At 43.1% G+C, this 14,416-nt stretch overlaps 1 protein-coding gene across 1 annotated transcript in view; it reads right to left on the reverse strand.

The window, feature by feature from the left end:
* Positions 1–2,591: 2,591 nt before the first annotated feature.
* The window catches only part of Mark1 (microtubule affinity regulating kinase 1), a 101,016-nt gene continuing 89,191 nt past the window's right edge, over positions 2,592–14,416 (reverse strand). The window contains exons 12-18 of the mRNA XM_051186509.1: positions 13,302–13,455; positions 12,813–13,006; positions 10,995–11,095; positions 9,755–9,919; positions 7,722–7,973; positions 6,136–6,180; positions 2,592–4,660 (exon numbers count right to left, since the gene is read on the reverse strand). Coding sequence (XP_051042466.1) covers positions 4,306–4,660; positions 6,136–6,180; positions 7,722–7,973; positions 9,755–9,919; positions 10,995–11,095; positions 12,813–13,006; positions 13,302–13,455 — 1,266 coding nt within the window. The 3' untranslated portion in view covers positions 2,592–4,305. The remainder of the gene's footprint in view (positions 4,661–6,135; positions 6,181–7,721; positions 7,974–9,754; positions 9,920–10,994; positions 11,096–12,812; positions 13,007–13,301; positions 13,456–14,416) is intronic.

A 14,416-nucleotide genomic window follows, 5' to 3' on the forward strand; every position in this document is an offset into this window, starting at 1 on the left:
ATTCATTTGGGGTAGGGCCTAGGCCCTCCCCTGTGTCTCTAGGCTAAGGGAGTATCCTCCATAGGGAATGGGCTCCCGAAGTCCATTCATGCACTAGGGATACATCCTGGTTCCACTGCCAGAGGCCCCATAAAGTGCCCAGTCCACCTAGCTGACACCCACGTTGAGAGGGCCTGGTTTGGTCCTATGTTGGTTCCCCAGTTGTCCATGAGTTCCCATTTGCTCAGATGACCTGTTTCTGTGGGATTTCCCAGCATGGTCTTGGTCCCTTTGTTCGTCACTCCTCCCTCTCTGAAACTGGATTCCAGTTTGGCTCAGTTCTTGCACATTTCTTGTGGCTCTGTAAGTGTCATAACTATTCTCTTCAGCTTTTCTCTGTTAATCATCTTTGCTTCATCTTTGTTTTGGAAAGCTATTTTATCTGGGTATAAAATCCTTGTTTGTTGCTGGGTAATGGTGGGGCACACCTTTAATCCCAGTACTGGGGAGGCAGAGGCAGGAGGATCTCTGTAAATATGAGGCCAGCCTGGTCTACAGAGTGAGTTCCAGGACAACCAGAGCTGTTACATAGAGAAACCCTGTCTTGAGAAACCATAAAAGAATCCTTGTTTGACAACTTTATTTTTCCCTCGTATTCCTTCTATTTCTATTACCTCTTTTTTCTCCTATGGCTGGTTTTATTTTAAGTACTGTTTAGAAGGAATTTGTGGTATGAATTAGATGTAGTTTTCTTCAGTATTTGCTAACCACTTTGGGTCCATGAGCTTATTATGATTTTGAGCAAACTTCTGAAAACGTCTGGCCACTGTCTTCAGATGACTTTTATTCCAGTCTTCTGTCTCTAGGGGTCCTCCTGGGTTAGACTGAATGGCCCCATAGCTCCTGTGAAATTGTATATGCCACAGTTGGGTTTTTAAAGTTGGTTCATTTGGACTAGTTACTACTGCCATTTTAAATACCCCTGATTTTTCTCTGGTGTCTCATCTACCAAATCCTTCCAGTATGTTCTCCTTCCTCAGAAATTATAAACTCTGTAACACTCCCAGACATGTGTGTTATGTTTGATTTTGTCATTGCCCCATCTCACATACTCTTTCCTCTTTTGGAAAACAGAATTGTTTTAATGCCCTCATCTAATAATCTGGTCAGCTCTGACATTTCCAAGTCAGTACTGATCTACTTTTCCCTGCTGTTGATAAGAACTCTGACACTCTGACCTCTATACAAGAGCAAAGCAGCACCAAGTCCAGGGCTGAGGGGACAAACCATTCTATGGCTGGCCCATACCAATGTCTGCAAAACCAGATCCCTCTCACAGTATCTTATCGAATTTGTTGCAATGTCTGTGGCACATGCTCACGCCATCCTCCAGAAAAGACTTCCCACCTCCATCCTTTAAGCCTTTGTCTATATGTTCTATGTATTTCTAGTATAGATTTTTTTATTGCTATTTCCCTAGAATACAGAACCTGATGCATAGTCATACTCAATAAATAACTGAATTAACCACTAAGTGCCAGTTGAGGTTGCCAGTACATTGTGTTTAATTTTGTTTGCTGGGACCGATCACACCATGTGGCCCTGATTGGCCTGAAACTTGCAGCAACCCTCTTGCCTGTTTCCTTCCTTACTAGCTCTGCCTAACTTGCCCTTCTCTTCTAGGCTCCTTCCCATTCCAACTTTACTTGCTAGTGTTACCTGAAACTCACTCTTCCCTGTACTTCCAGATTAGATAATTTATTATCTTTTTTTTGAGGGGGAGTCCCTTTCAATGATACCCATTTATCTTTTTGACTGTGTATGTGTTTCTGTCTGCTCCCCAAGTGGACCACAATGCTGTAGAAGAGGGAACCGTTTATATAGTGGTTTTACACATCTTAAGATGCAATTCTCTTCATAGGTATTGTAAAAACAAGGCAGGGAGCATGTTGTTCATTTCTTCAGGCCAAATGCATCTTTTACTTCCAGGAAGGTGAGTGTGGAATGGCATTTTCAGAGACATTCACCCATAATAACATCTTCTTGTTTAAAATCAAATTTTACCCCACAGAATATTACTGGGTCATAATTCTGAAGGAGATTTCATCTTTATCTTGCTATTTGTTATTTCTGGATGTTAGACAAAATATGATGTCCTATTTTCTAAGAAACAACACAAGGGATAGCATACCAACTACTACTTCCACAGAGTCAAGGAGATCCTTCTATTATATAGCAAACGTATTAAAATTCCAGAGTTTTCAAAATAATATGTTATCATGAACACATAAAACAGATAACATAAAGTGAATGTCAAAATTTCATTTCAAGTGTATAAAAAATACGGAAATAAAATTCCCTCCAATAAAGCACTGGGTTGGCTGGAGTGAGAAAATGAAAGCACCTGAGCTTCTGGCTTGCAAGGCACCTGGGGCCTCTGTTCTGAGAAGTATTTCCATGGCCAGACCCTGCAAAAAGATGACGCTTTCTTGCCACAATGAGATTTTGAGAACCTAAAGAGCCTCACCGCTTACTTACCGAGTGCACGGGCACAGGGAAGAACACACTCCGAGGGCCCTCCAAGTAGACAACAGGTGACTCACGACCCGACAGAGCAATAGACAAATGCTTTATTATGAGATCTGTTCAAGTGAGACCTCAGTGTGCACCAGTGAGGATGAATGCAGAGCTGCATCGAATGTTCTGAATGAACACCAGGTTAAAAAGGGGCTACACAGTTTTGTTTTGTTGCTCCCCCACAAACAACGCCCTTCCCTAAGGCAAGAAAACACATCATTTGGAACAGACTGTTAAGAAGAAAGCTACATCACAGTACAGCACAGAATTAAAAACCACCTTTGTCTGGAAGCTGTTGTGGACAGCCCATCGCCTACACTGACAGTTTCCAGGTAGCTTCCAATGAGAGCACGGACGACAGCATAAGTTTTATTTCAGTCTATAAGCTTTGAGAACGGTTTCTATTTTTCATGAGTGTGCAGATGGGGCCCATATGCTGATTACAGTAAGTCACAACATTAAATAACATTGCACAGTCACCCTCCAAGGCTTTTCAGTACAAAATAATACGTGTTAAAAAGGTACCGTTACCAGTGGCTTTACGTCGCATACGTCGCTAGCTATGAAAGGAGAGAAGGCAAATGACCAGTTACAAAGCAGCACGTTATAGGCATAATGATGTGGAGGAAACATGAGACCCTGGGCAAAATATAGAAAACAAATGGGTTCTGAGGGAGCAAAGCGAACCACCCGGCCAGCATGAATCCGTAGTACGTGGGTGTGGAGAGCACGTCTTGCTCTTGGGTCTCTGGAGTACTCGCAGACAGTGCGGTGGCTCGAGTGGCTGGAAGCTGGGAAGACACGGGGGCAAATGCTCCCAACGCAGTCAGTTCCTGAGGCGGCATCATATCTTAGGCAACGCATTCATGAGCTCTGTACAGAGGAGCTTGTGCTATAAGACATCCCGACACTTGCATTCCCAGTTACCCTGCGCGTTCCGAAGGCAGCAAACCTAAGTGCTGGTTTGTTTCACAACAGCCAGGTGAACTATGGATTCTTTCACTCTCTGCTGCTAATTAGCAGGTCAGAAAACAAAGGGTGAAATAAACTTGGTATAGACTGAATTTCTTACCTCGGTACTTCTGAGTTAGCTCAAGGCAAAGCTATGGTTTCTTTTCATTTGTTTAGAAATCTAGGGGTCAACACTGTAAACATTTTGTGTCCCCTAACCACGCCTTGTCTGACACAGGCTGAGAGCAAGAAAAGCAGGAGAAACTGAATGACACCGATCACTGTCAACTTCTGGTTTAAATTAAATATGATTTAAAAAATAATTTCATAAAGTTCATGCTACAATTTTAAAGACTATTTCTGTGCGCTTTTAATCCTGAACACAATTTTCAAAATAGCATGATGGAGGTAAGAATTTTAAAAACCCACCAAAGTGTAAATAACAGGTAACCATTTTCAACTGAAAGCATTGAATGTACACTTCTGTGTGGAGATCTAGACAGGTATACAAGTTTTAAAGCAATCATATTTTATTATACAACTCTATGAACAAAAAATGAACAGAAATACACAATATACTTACCTGTACATGTAGACCTACTTTTTAAGCTACAGATTCTTATTATAGCTCATACTGACTTTAATTTTACAGTTCATAGCTATGTATAACCTTATTGCATCAAGGACAAATTCTACATGGGAGATTCACAGGTGGACCACATTAGGCATCACCAGTACATTCAAAAACTGTACCTCAGATGTAGGTGCATCTTCCCTGACCCTGAAGCTTACACATTTTTACAGCTTAAGCTCATTTGCTATTTTGGATGCAATGTTCTTAAAGGCAATAGATGTCCCAGATATTCGCTTGAAGCGGACCCCATTCAGTGAGAGCCGAGGTAACTTGCAGACTTCCATCTCCCATTGCACAAGGCTGTCCTGCCTTGCATCTCCATGGACACAGAAGAGCAGGAACCTTTCTTTCTGTTCGTAGTCACAGTTGTTGGCATCTAAAACTTTTCTGATCTCTCTCATCATGTCGTTGGGGTCCATGGAGCTGGTGGTCTTCATGCTCCACGTGAACCGCAGAGAACGTGGCTTGGAGTCTTTGCCGTCTTCCTTGTCTCTCTCTTTTGGCTCCCCTGATGTACTTCTAGAAGAGGGCAAAGGGGAACAATAAAAACAAAAGTTCTACTCAGCAAAGAAGTCACAACCATAAAAGTGAGTGATAGCTCCATGCCTAATGGACTGTCGAGTCTGCAGCCAGCCCTCAGAGGGACCGGAGATGCGTGATACCATGATGCTTGTAAACAGACCCAGAGGCACTATGTACTTGGCATCTAGCATCTTCAGCCTAAAGCAGCAAACTTTCTTAAGTGCATTTGTTCCTGGAAAGAAATTTGCAGCTGAAAGCTAAACCTTAATAATTCTTTGCTATATTCTTCATTTTCTGCACATACTACAAATACACAGACATGTCCTCCCCAATACACACATGCATGCTCACTCACACACACAAACACACACACACAGACATACACACACAAACACACACACAGACACACACACACAACCACACCCACTCAGACACACACACACACAACCACACCCACTCAGACACACACACACACACACACCCACTCAGACACACACACACAGACACACACACACACACCCACTCAGACACACACACACAAACACACACACAGACACACACATACACCCACTCAGACACACACACACAGACACACACAAACACACACACACACACACACACTCAGACACACATACACAGAGACACACAGACACATTAGCCACCTCTAGGATTCTCCTGATAAAACACAGTATTAAAGTACAAGTAAATTTCCCTTTTCTATCCTCTCTGTGTAGGAGCAATGCAATGACTACGAAGGGAAAGAGGTTTCAACCTAACAGTCGGGAGGCAGACGGCAGTTAAGTCAGGACATCTCAGCAGCACGCCTGCTCTGCTCTCTCCCATGTCTCTAAAGGCATGTGCAAACTGGCTTAGAAGGCAGCCTGTGGCCTCTACCCCTTGTCTATCATTTCCTTCTCTGCTCTCTCCTGCTGGGATACCAGGGCTTCCATGCCGATCCTGAACAAGGCCTGTGCACTCCTCTCTAAGCTCCTGCTTAGGCAGGCAACATGGAGACTTCCTTTCTTTTTTCCAATCTCCATCAGAGTCCCTAATCACGGACTCCTGCCCAAGTATGGCCATGCCTTCTTATTCTACTTTTTCCATATTCATGTATTCTGACACACTAACTGACCACTTATTAGGCTTCTTACTCATCACACATTTGTAGTGACCCTAGTGCTCTGCACTTCTCCATGCAGGTTCATCTTAGTGACCCCAAATCACACAGAGAGAACAGTGCATGTGCACCCATGAATCCCTTTGCTCCCTCTCACTCATCTGACAGAGCAGGGAACCCAAGTCTTTACCTAGTCTGCAATTCAAAGTTTGTTGAACTTGAACTTCATTAAGTGCTAGGTGACATCAGGAAAACCTACTACACTTTGAATGTAAAGATTCTAAATGCAGATGCTATTGAGCTATCACCCCGTCCTGGTCACCAGGTGTGGGAGAACCCAGCCCCTGTGGCTCACCTGGCTGTGTCGGTTCTGCCACTGGCCTCGCCTTCACTTGGGTCCCTCAAAAATAAAGAGAAGGTTGAGATTTAATAACTTTAAAAGCAAAAGATCAAGGAAACCCATAAATTAAAATGACACTTAAGTAAGCTTCCTCATTAGGGTTAGGTGTAAATCCTTCTTCACTGTTTTACTGCAATACATGTTACTGCCATTTCTTGAGCATCTACTAGATTTAAGACTGGAAACTCAGCTGTGTGTTCCCACCAAGAGGCTCACAGGTGGGAGGCAAGAGGCTGCTGCTCTTCTCTACCTACCCAAGCTTTGTTTGCTTGTGGTGGGTTGCTACTTTGTAATAGCAGTCCACCTTCCTTCTGAGTGCTGGGATTAAAGACATGAACTGCCATGCACTTCTCCAAGAAATACTAGGAGCATCAAGGACACTGCAAGCATCATAATTTCTTCATTCATGATTTAAGACTTAGTTCATATGACATGGTATGGACCTTAGACAATCATGCCTTTCCCTTGACTGACTTGTCTTCACGTTTCACTTGTTAGGTCCAATCTGCTTCAGACCACAGCTAGTTTTTAACAGGCTTGTTTCTCCCATGGCTCTAAGACTCTGAGGGTCTTAGATACCACCCTCTTCATCTTTAGAGCCCTTGCCTAGCACAGTGTTTTGCATGTAGCAGGGCTCTAGTCACATATAGTGATATTAGTGGGTCAAATTTTTATCAGTCTGCATTTGCGTGACAACCCATATAATCTAGGTTCACTGTGCAATATATAAGCATGGCTACTCTGCACGAAGTACAGTTGTGTTATTTCACCAGGTAATACATTTATTTATTATAAACACATCTCATCTTGTGGGGGTAATAGCACTTGCTATGGAGCCTAATGCTCTGAGCTCAACCCCAGAAATCATATGGGGTAAGGAGAGAATTGATTCTTGCAAGTGTCCTTTGATTCCCTACTCGCCACATGCTAAGACAGGTTCTCCTCCTCACCTCAATAAATAAATAAATAAAGTCAAAAACTTAGCTAATATCTGAAGGATACATATGAACTTATATTTCATTCTTTTTCCTAAATAAAAAAATTTTAAATCTTATGTAATATGTTAATTTTTTTTTTTTTTTTGGAGACAGGGTCTCTCTCCATAGCCCTTGCTGTTCTGAAACTCACTATCTCCATATGTCTTTGAACTGACAGAGATCTGCCTGCTTCTGCTTCCCAAGTGCAGGGATTTTAGTGTGTGCAACAAGACAGGCCAAATGTTTATGTCACTTTTTTTTGGCTGTATTCTACAAAAGCTTTCTATTCTTTTTGTGATGCCTCAGATCGGTTCTATAGCTGAGAGTGATCTTGAGCTTCTGCTCTCCTTGTGTTTGGTCCCTGAGTGCTGGACACTGACCTTGGGCTTCGTGCATGGTCACAACTGAGCTGCCCCTGCAGTCCCTAGATTCCCATTTTCTCCATTTTCAATTTCTTTCCCTTAAGGAAAAAGATCATTTCTTCCTGGTGATTTACTCCCAGCTCCTGCAGAGGGCAGCTTTAGTGAGGTGCAGAGAAAACCACCACAGCCAGAGGGCACTGACCTGCGTACAAACTTGGAGGTGATTTTGCTTATGATCCCAGTTGACGTTCCCCTTCTGGCATGTGCAAATGCTCCTGGTTCATGGGATGGGGAGGCAGGTGGCCCATTATAAGCTGCACTGCGTCGCTCTCGGAGCTGTTCCCCATGGAAAGTGCTTCGGCTGGAGCTCCCTCGGGGAAAACGGGTCCTATCTGGAGTGGTGGCACTAATACTGTGGGCAGATGGGGAAGCAGCAGGCGCTCTCTGAGTTGTACTGCTGGGAGAAATTAAGATATATTATTCAGAATAATGACAGGAGCAGCTTTCACTCAGGCTAAAAACTGGGAAAGGAAAAGCATGGCTACTTCTGTTGACTCAATGATTTTGACTCACATTAGAAATGAGGGGCATGGGACATTAATTTTCTGTATCACTATACAAGGATGGGAAGTAACTTTAAAATATATACTGTTTGTAAAAATTGGTGACTAAAGACTGACAAATCACTGACCTGAGGAAAAATCCTGTCAGACTCCCCCAACATGGGGGCTGCACATGAGCTTTTACTATGTAAGCTGCAGTATTTTAAATTCCAAATGCTTCAAAATCCAAAAATCTTTTGAGTATTAATAAGACACTACACATAAAATTCCATGTGTGTCCTCATGTGAAGTGCACTAAAAACACTATTGTTAGTGTTCAGGCATCTGCACTGGCCTGTCCTTGGGGTTCTGACAGGATACATCCTCAGGGGCAGCCACTAAAGAGAGAGCACCACCTGTGCACATTCACTACGTTCCCTTTTAAAAGCGCTCTGCCCACCTCCTATATCTCCCTCTTTCCCTCTTCCTCTATGCCCCTCTCTCTTCTCTTCTGTTGCTCCTGTCCCCAGAGGTTGGTCTCCCTCCTTTTCCCATTCCCTTTCCCCTAGTGTGAGTTTTGTTGCATAGTGTCTTTCTTGCTCATGCTGCTTTTTAAATTATAACAACTATGAAATATCTTTAGGCTGTGCATGTAAATTATGCAAAAAATCTAAGTGAATTCTATGCCTAAATTCATGTCCTATCTGACTACCTCATTATGTACATACAAATACTGCAGAATTGGAAAATGTACAAAATCCAAAAGGCTCCAGGGTCTAGGAATTTCAGATAAGGGGTAATCAATCTGAATAATTTTCATGCACATTGCTGAGCAACATAGAGGATAAATTTTTATTGTCAAAAAGCCTTTTTATAATACCACCCCATGTTCCTACTTTGAACTCCAGGGGATTCAATGCTACACGGTGCATCAACATGACTGACAAAACCTAATTACTGAAGTGATAACATGTTCAGATGCTCTTAGTTTCAGAAATCCTACAACAGGCAAAACTCAAAAATGTGAATTGAATTTTATGCCAAGCAGCTGCTCCACTCATAATGTAACCACTAGGACCTAAGTCCACGGCACCTACCTGGGTTTGTTTTTGCATGTCTTATTTTTTTTTTTGGGGGGGGTGGCGTTCAACATAGGGTTCCTCTGTGTAGTTCTAGTTGTCCTAGAGCTAGCTTCATAGACCAGGCTGGTCTCGAACTCATAGATTCACCTGCCTCTGCCTCCTAAATGTTGGGATTAAAGGTGGTGCCACCACCGTATTTTTTTTTTTTTTAGCCTAATTTATTTGCATGCAGGCGTACATGTGTGCTCCTGCCACAGTGCATGTGTGGAGGTCAGAAGACAACTCCTGAGAGCTGGTTCTCTTACACTACGTGGATCCCAGGGACAGAACCGAGGTCACTGGGCTTGACGGTAACACCCTCCACCTGTGGATCCTTCTCACTAACCGCTCCATTTACTTAAGTGAACAACCGGGTGGTGATGCTTTGTGGATGGATTAGGAGCACAATTCTTTCAGAACATTCTTCTCAGAAAGGATTTTAAGTAGTTTTAGCTCACTGCTAACGCACACATTAACTGTGTGTCACATCAGCACTCCCCTGTCACCGCATCTTTTCCTAGTGCTCTAGAAGAGGGAGTGACTACTGAGAGTGCAATGGAAGCAGGACTCACCCAGGCCGGTAAGCTTCAGAGCCATCTTTGATGGTCGCCAGTGCAACTTTAATAGGGTGACCAGAGGTCGACATAGACTTCTGGTGGCGGGGCCGTGCTGAGGGGCCAGCAGAAGCTGCTGTGGAACCTGCAGAGGATATGCTGCTGGCAGACATCTCTGTCAGGCTTGACATAAAAGAAAAGGTACAGTTACTAAAACCCAAGGAGGAGATTTCCTAATTCTCAATCAACTGATACTTTCAGGACTGCAACACTTGAAACAAGTGAACACGTCGTACTGATTAACGAATCAACTCTCCATTTAAGGAGTGTGCACTGAAAAGCTTTCAAATGTTATTCTGTGAGAAGGCAGGACATATTTATGATGTGTGACGGCAACAGACTAGATGACCACTGCTGGGGACATTCCTCACTTATTCTAAGATTAGTTTTGTGTGATATGTTGCTGTGAATCTTCCTACGTCATTTAAGCATTGGAACTCATAACTATGAAAACCACCATTTCTATAGACAACCCCTCCTTCAGCTCATGCTATGAAGAGCAGGCTAGCCACTGTGGGTGTAAAGAGACACAGATTAGCATATGGTATAGGAGACACAGTAAATAATTGGAAATCAACTTCCAACCACCAAGCCTAAAGAATGTCACACCCGAGGAAGCCACAGTTCCACACCTTCCCTGCCTACAGAGGAGAAGAAAGTGAAGCGAGAAGGGACTGTCTCTCTGTGGAATGGCTGGAGCTCAGAAGAGAAAGTCATCGCCACAGGTGCTCATCCTTCTGAGGCAATGAGCACTTTTTCCAACTACAATAAAACTCAGGAGTTTGTGGTTCTAGTTGAGCTGAGGTGGCCACACTTCATTAGGGGGTGGAAAGGAAGCCTTTATTATTTGGGTATAACAGGAGTTGGCAGAGGGGCAGGGGCAGAGGGATGATGGAGCAGGGTACATGTGGAAAGTCAGCCTCGTCAGATTGGGACTGTACATGCCACTTGGGTCCTAAGAAATATTCACTTCCATATTTCGTTCAGAAACCTGGAAATTAAGAGAAGCTACTTCTTATTCCCTAAGTACACTTCCACCCTTCCATCATGGTGGCAAGGGAAACACTCCAGTTGAGAACAGCGACTGCAGGGTACGGCTCTGAATTCCTTTCCTAGGAGCCACACACCTACAGACATTTCAGCAAAGCTAATCTGCAGCAGTGACAGAGACACCGTGGTTGGGCTCAGTGACCTTCACCTGCTGTCTCTTCCATTCTGCAATGCTGTGTACCGGTCTGTGGTCCTTTCACACACGTATGTATTCCTCCTCGTCATGCTTCCTCCAGAATATACGTTGTTCTTTACAGAGAAGCAGGAAAAAAAAAAAATTAAAATCTTAACTACATTAGTGTAAAATCAAAGAAATGTATTTAAAACTGTTAATTATTACAAAAACTTCATAGCATACTTTTAGTTGATTAGACAATCACATAAGAAAGATCCATTTTTTCTTCTTTCTCATATTCATCTTCTAATCTCAGCCCCATCCCCACCCCTGTGTTTATGTTCTAATCTCAGCCCCGCCCTTACCCCTTGTGTTTATTATGTTCTAGTCTCTGTCCTGCCCCTATTCCCTGGATAGTGCTCAGAATTTTCAGTGTGTGTGCGTGTGTGTCTGTGCACTTACACGTGGAAGTCAGAGGACAATCTTTTCTCCTCCCACTCTGGGGTGCTGGATGAAGCTCAGGTTTATCAGACACGGTGACAAGTGCTCTTGCCCATGGAGCCACCTCACGGCTCTTACTAAATTATTCAGTTACTTTAAATTCTCTTAATAATTTACAACAATTTATTATGTTTTTCTCTTCCTGCAAGAATACTTTCTTAAGTAGTACAGTGTTTTTAAATAGTCACTGTAAAACAGGTGGTGGTGATGCACACCTTTAATCCCAGTACTCAGGAGGCAGAGGCAGGTGCATCTCTGTGAGTTCGAGGGCAGCCTGGTCTACAAAGCTACACCGAGAAACCCTATCTCGAAAAACCAAAAATAAATAAATAAATAAATAAATAAATAAATAACAGTCAAAGACCTGTCACATTTTATGTCTAGGAATATTATCATTATTATAAGTTTGGCTAGACATAAAATTCTAGGCCTTAAATAGTTCTCTCTTACCTCTCCAAAAGTTTAGAAACGCCATTACATCTGGCGTCCACACTATTGATGGCCAATCTGAAAGTAGTCTGTCTACTTTTGTTCTCTTGTGGTTACCAGCTCTCCACTGACATCTCTAAGCATGCCTCACCTTGTTTTCTGTAAGCCTACACAATCTGCTTTAGTCAGTTCATGAACACACTTCTGGCTTCTGTTTGCCATTCCTGGCCTTCTCTTTCCACTGTTATTATTCCTCCAAACATTTGTTCCCTCAAGTACTCAAGACACTACTATCTAGATGTTACCCACCCTATTCTCACCCTTCCATCTCTGTTTTGTTTGTTTGTTTTTTGTATTTTTTTCTATCTCTATTGTTTCCTGTTGCCTCACAGTACTGTGAGGACAGTACTGTGGCCTCTTTTCTGACTCCCAATAAATTTCTAGATTGTGGCATTTTAAGAGACTTCATGGGAATTAAGATGACGAATTACTAATGAGTCTGCTCTCATAGAGCAATTTACTTGCAGATGTCAAGATAGATTAAATGCACAGATATAACATTAAATAATAAATACCACAGAAGCAGGACACACATCAGGGTCTAATGTCCCATTCTGAGTGAGACTATGAATTTAAGGATTTTAGCTGGTTGTAGGGCCTCTTGTGGATAATCCCAACACTCGAGAGGCTGAAGTAGGAGCTCCAGGTTAGCCTGGGCTACCAAGTGAAATGCCTTAAAACAATGTTAACGACAACAACAAAGAATTCTCTGCACTGTTTTCCTCATGGGAAGCTTGGGTTCTTTTTCACGGTCTTTAATTATGACTCATTTTGAAAGATTTAAAAGGATGAAAGACAAGGACTTTACAAAATCTCTCTGACACATGAGATCAGGTTGGATACAGGAGAGCCTGGACTCACACTTGGGCCAGCTGAAGACTTTTTCCTGTCCGGACCCACGAGAGGACTGCCTGTCACTTCGCTCTTTGACCCCACAATGGTGCTGCCAAGTCTCCGGGCTGAGTCTTTGCCCCACTCCTCCTTCTGATCGCTTTCCACACTGTTGGCCTGAGATCTTTTGGTGTATGACACAGCAGGGGGAATGGAGGGACCAGCTGCAATGTGTAGAAATAGCAACATTAGCTGAGAAACAACTGATCGACATCCCTCAAAGAACTTCTGTGTTAAAAACATCTGCATTTGTGTGCCTTACGCTCTCAACTAGGATGATATTGATTACACAAATCAGTTCAGGTCTCCTCAAAAGAGATCCTACTGATGGTCTAATGATGTACATCTGTGAGAAGGTGCTAGTCTCGAAAGGAAATGGAAGCGTGTTTGGGCAAAACACACACACACAAAATTGGGGTAGAGCTAGCCTGTCTCTCAGTCTTAGACTTGCTCCCGCACCATGGTCACTGAAGCGACGCTGCTTCTGGTTGGCTGAGATGCTCCGCTGGACTTTCAGGTGAGCAGGGGACTGAAGAGTGCTGTTGTTCAGGTCACTGCTTGGCCGGGATCGCTGACATAAGTTTCCACTGGACAGTGACTCACCACCTTCAAACTGTGAGAAGAGTGACCACCCAGATTTTTAAAACAGCAAAGTGTTTGTATAAACAGAATGATTTGAAGCTATATAAGGAGCAATCAGAACTAAAGAAAACAGACTTCAGACTGTCAAGGAGAAGGGAGGGAGCTGGGTAGCAGAGCACTCCCACTAGTACTTGTAATCTGTTACTGTGCACAATTTCTCAGTTTAGTCAAAACATCAAGTAACACACACACACACACACACACACACACACACACACACACACACACAGTATCAAAATAACGATGTTCTATACCATGAACTAAAATTAAACTGCCTTGTTTGCTGTTCTACATTTATAAAACAAAATTTGTTTGGCTCTGATGAGGAGACGCCTTCCCTAGCACTGACCATGGTAAGCTGGGGGCTGACACACAGCCTCCTCTGTCATTTGAAAGCTGTGTGTGGCTGGTAAAGCTGGAGTCCAGGCCTGGCGCTGTACTGGAAAGCTAGGATGTTCCTGTAAGCAGTGAGAACGCTGCTGCCTACAGCAGCAGGGCTGTGGAGAGTGATTCATCAGCAACTGTTCTAAGGTGTGTCAGGGATTAATTTACTAAACCTTTTCAATGGCACAAAGAGCTAAGTAAACAGATTAAAAACTGAGGCACAGAAAATGAACCTAACTCTTTACATTCTCCGTAGCGTCAATAGTTTATTTCTAATACAATTCGTATTTGATTTTAATATAGCTTGGACTTTGTATTTAAATTTAATAAGAAATTTAACAAGAAAATTGAAGTGCCCGGAGGTCATTTGAAATCCAAATAGGACCAGTCAGAAGAGGCTAGAAGTAACTATTTGGGCCATTCCCACATGGCTCTCTTGACACTGTGCACAGCCCCTGGTGCTGGTGCCCTTTGGGTCCCCTCTTCCCTCAGCAGTTATGGTCCCTGCAGATTCGCTCACTGGGAGGTTAGATGAGTTAATACTTGCA

Source organism: Phodopus roborovskii, unplaced genomic scaffold (assembly GCF_943737965.1).
Source record: "Phodopus roborovskii unplaced genomic scaffold, PHOROB, whole genome shotgun sequence".
Classification (NCBI taxonomy): Eukaryota; Metazoa; Chordata; class Mammalia; order Rodentia; family Cricetidae; genus Phodopus; species Phodopus roborovskii.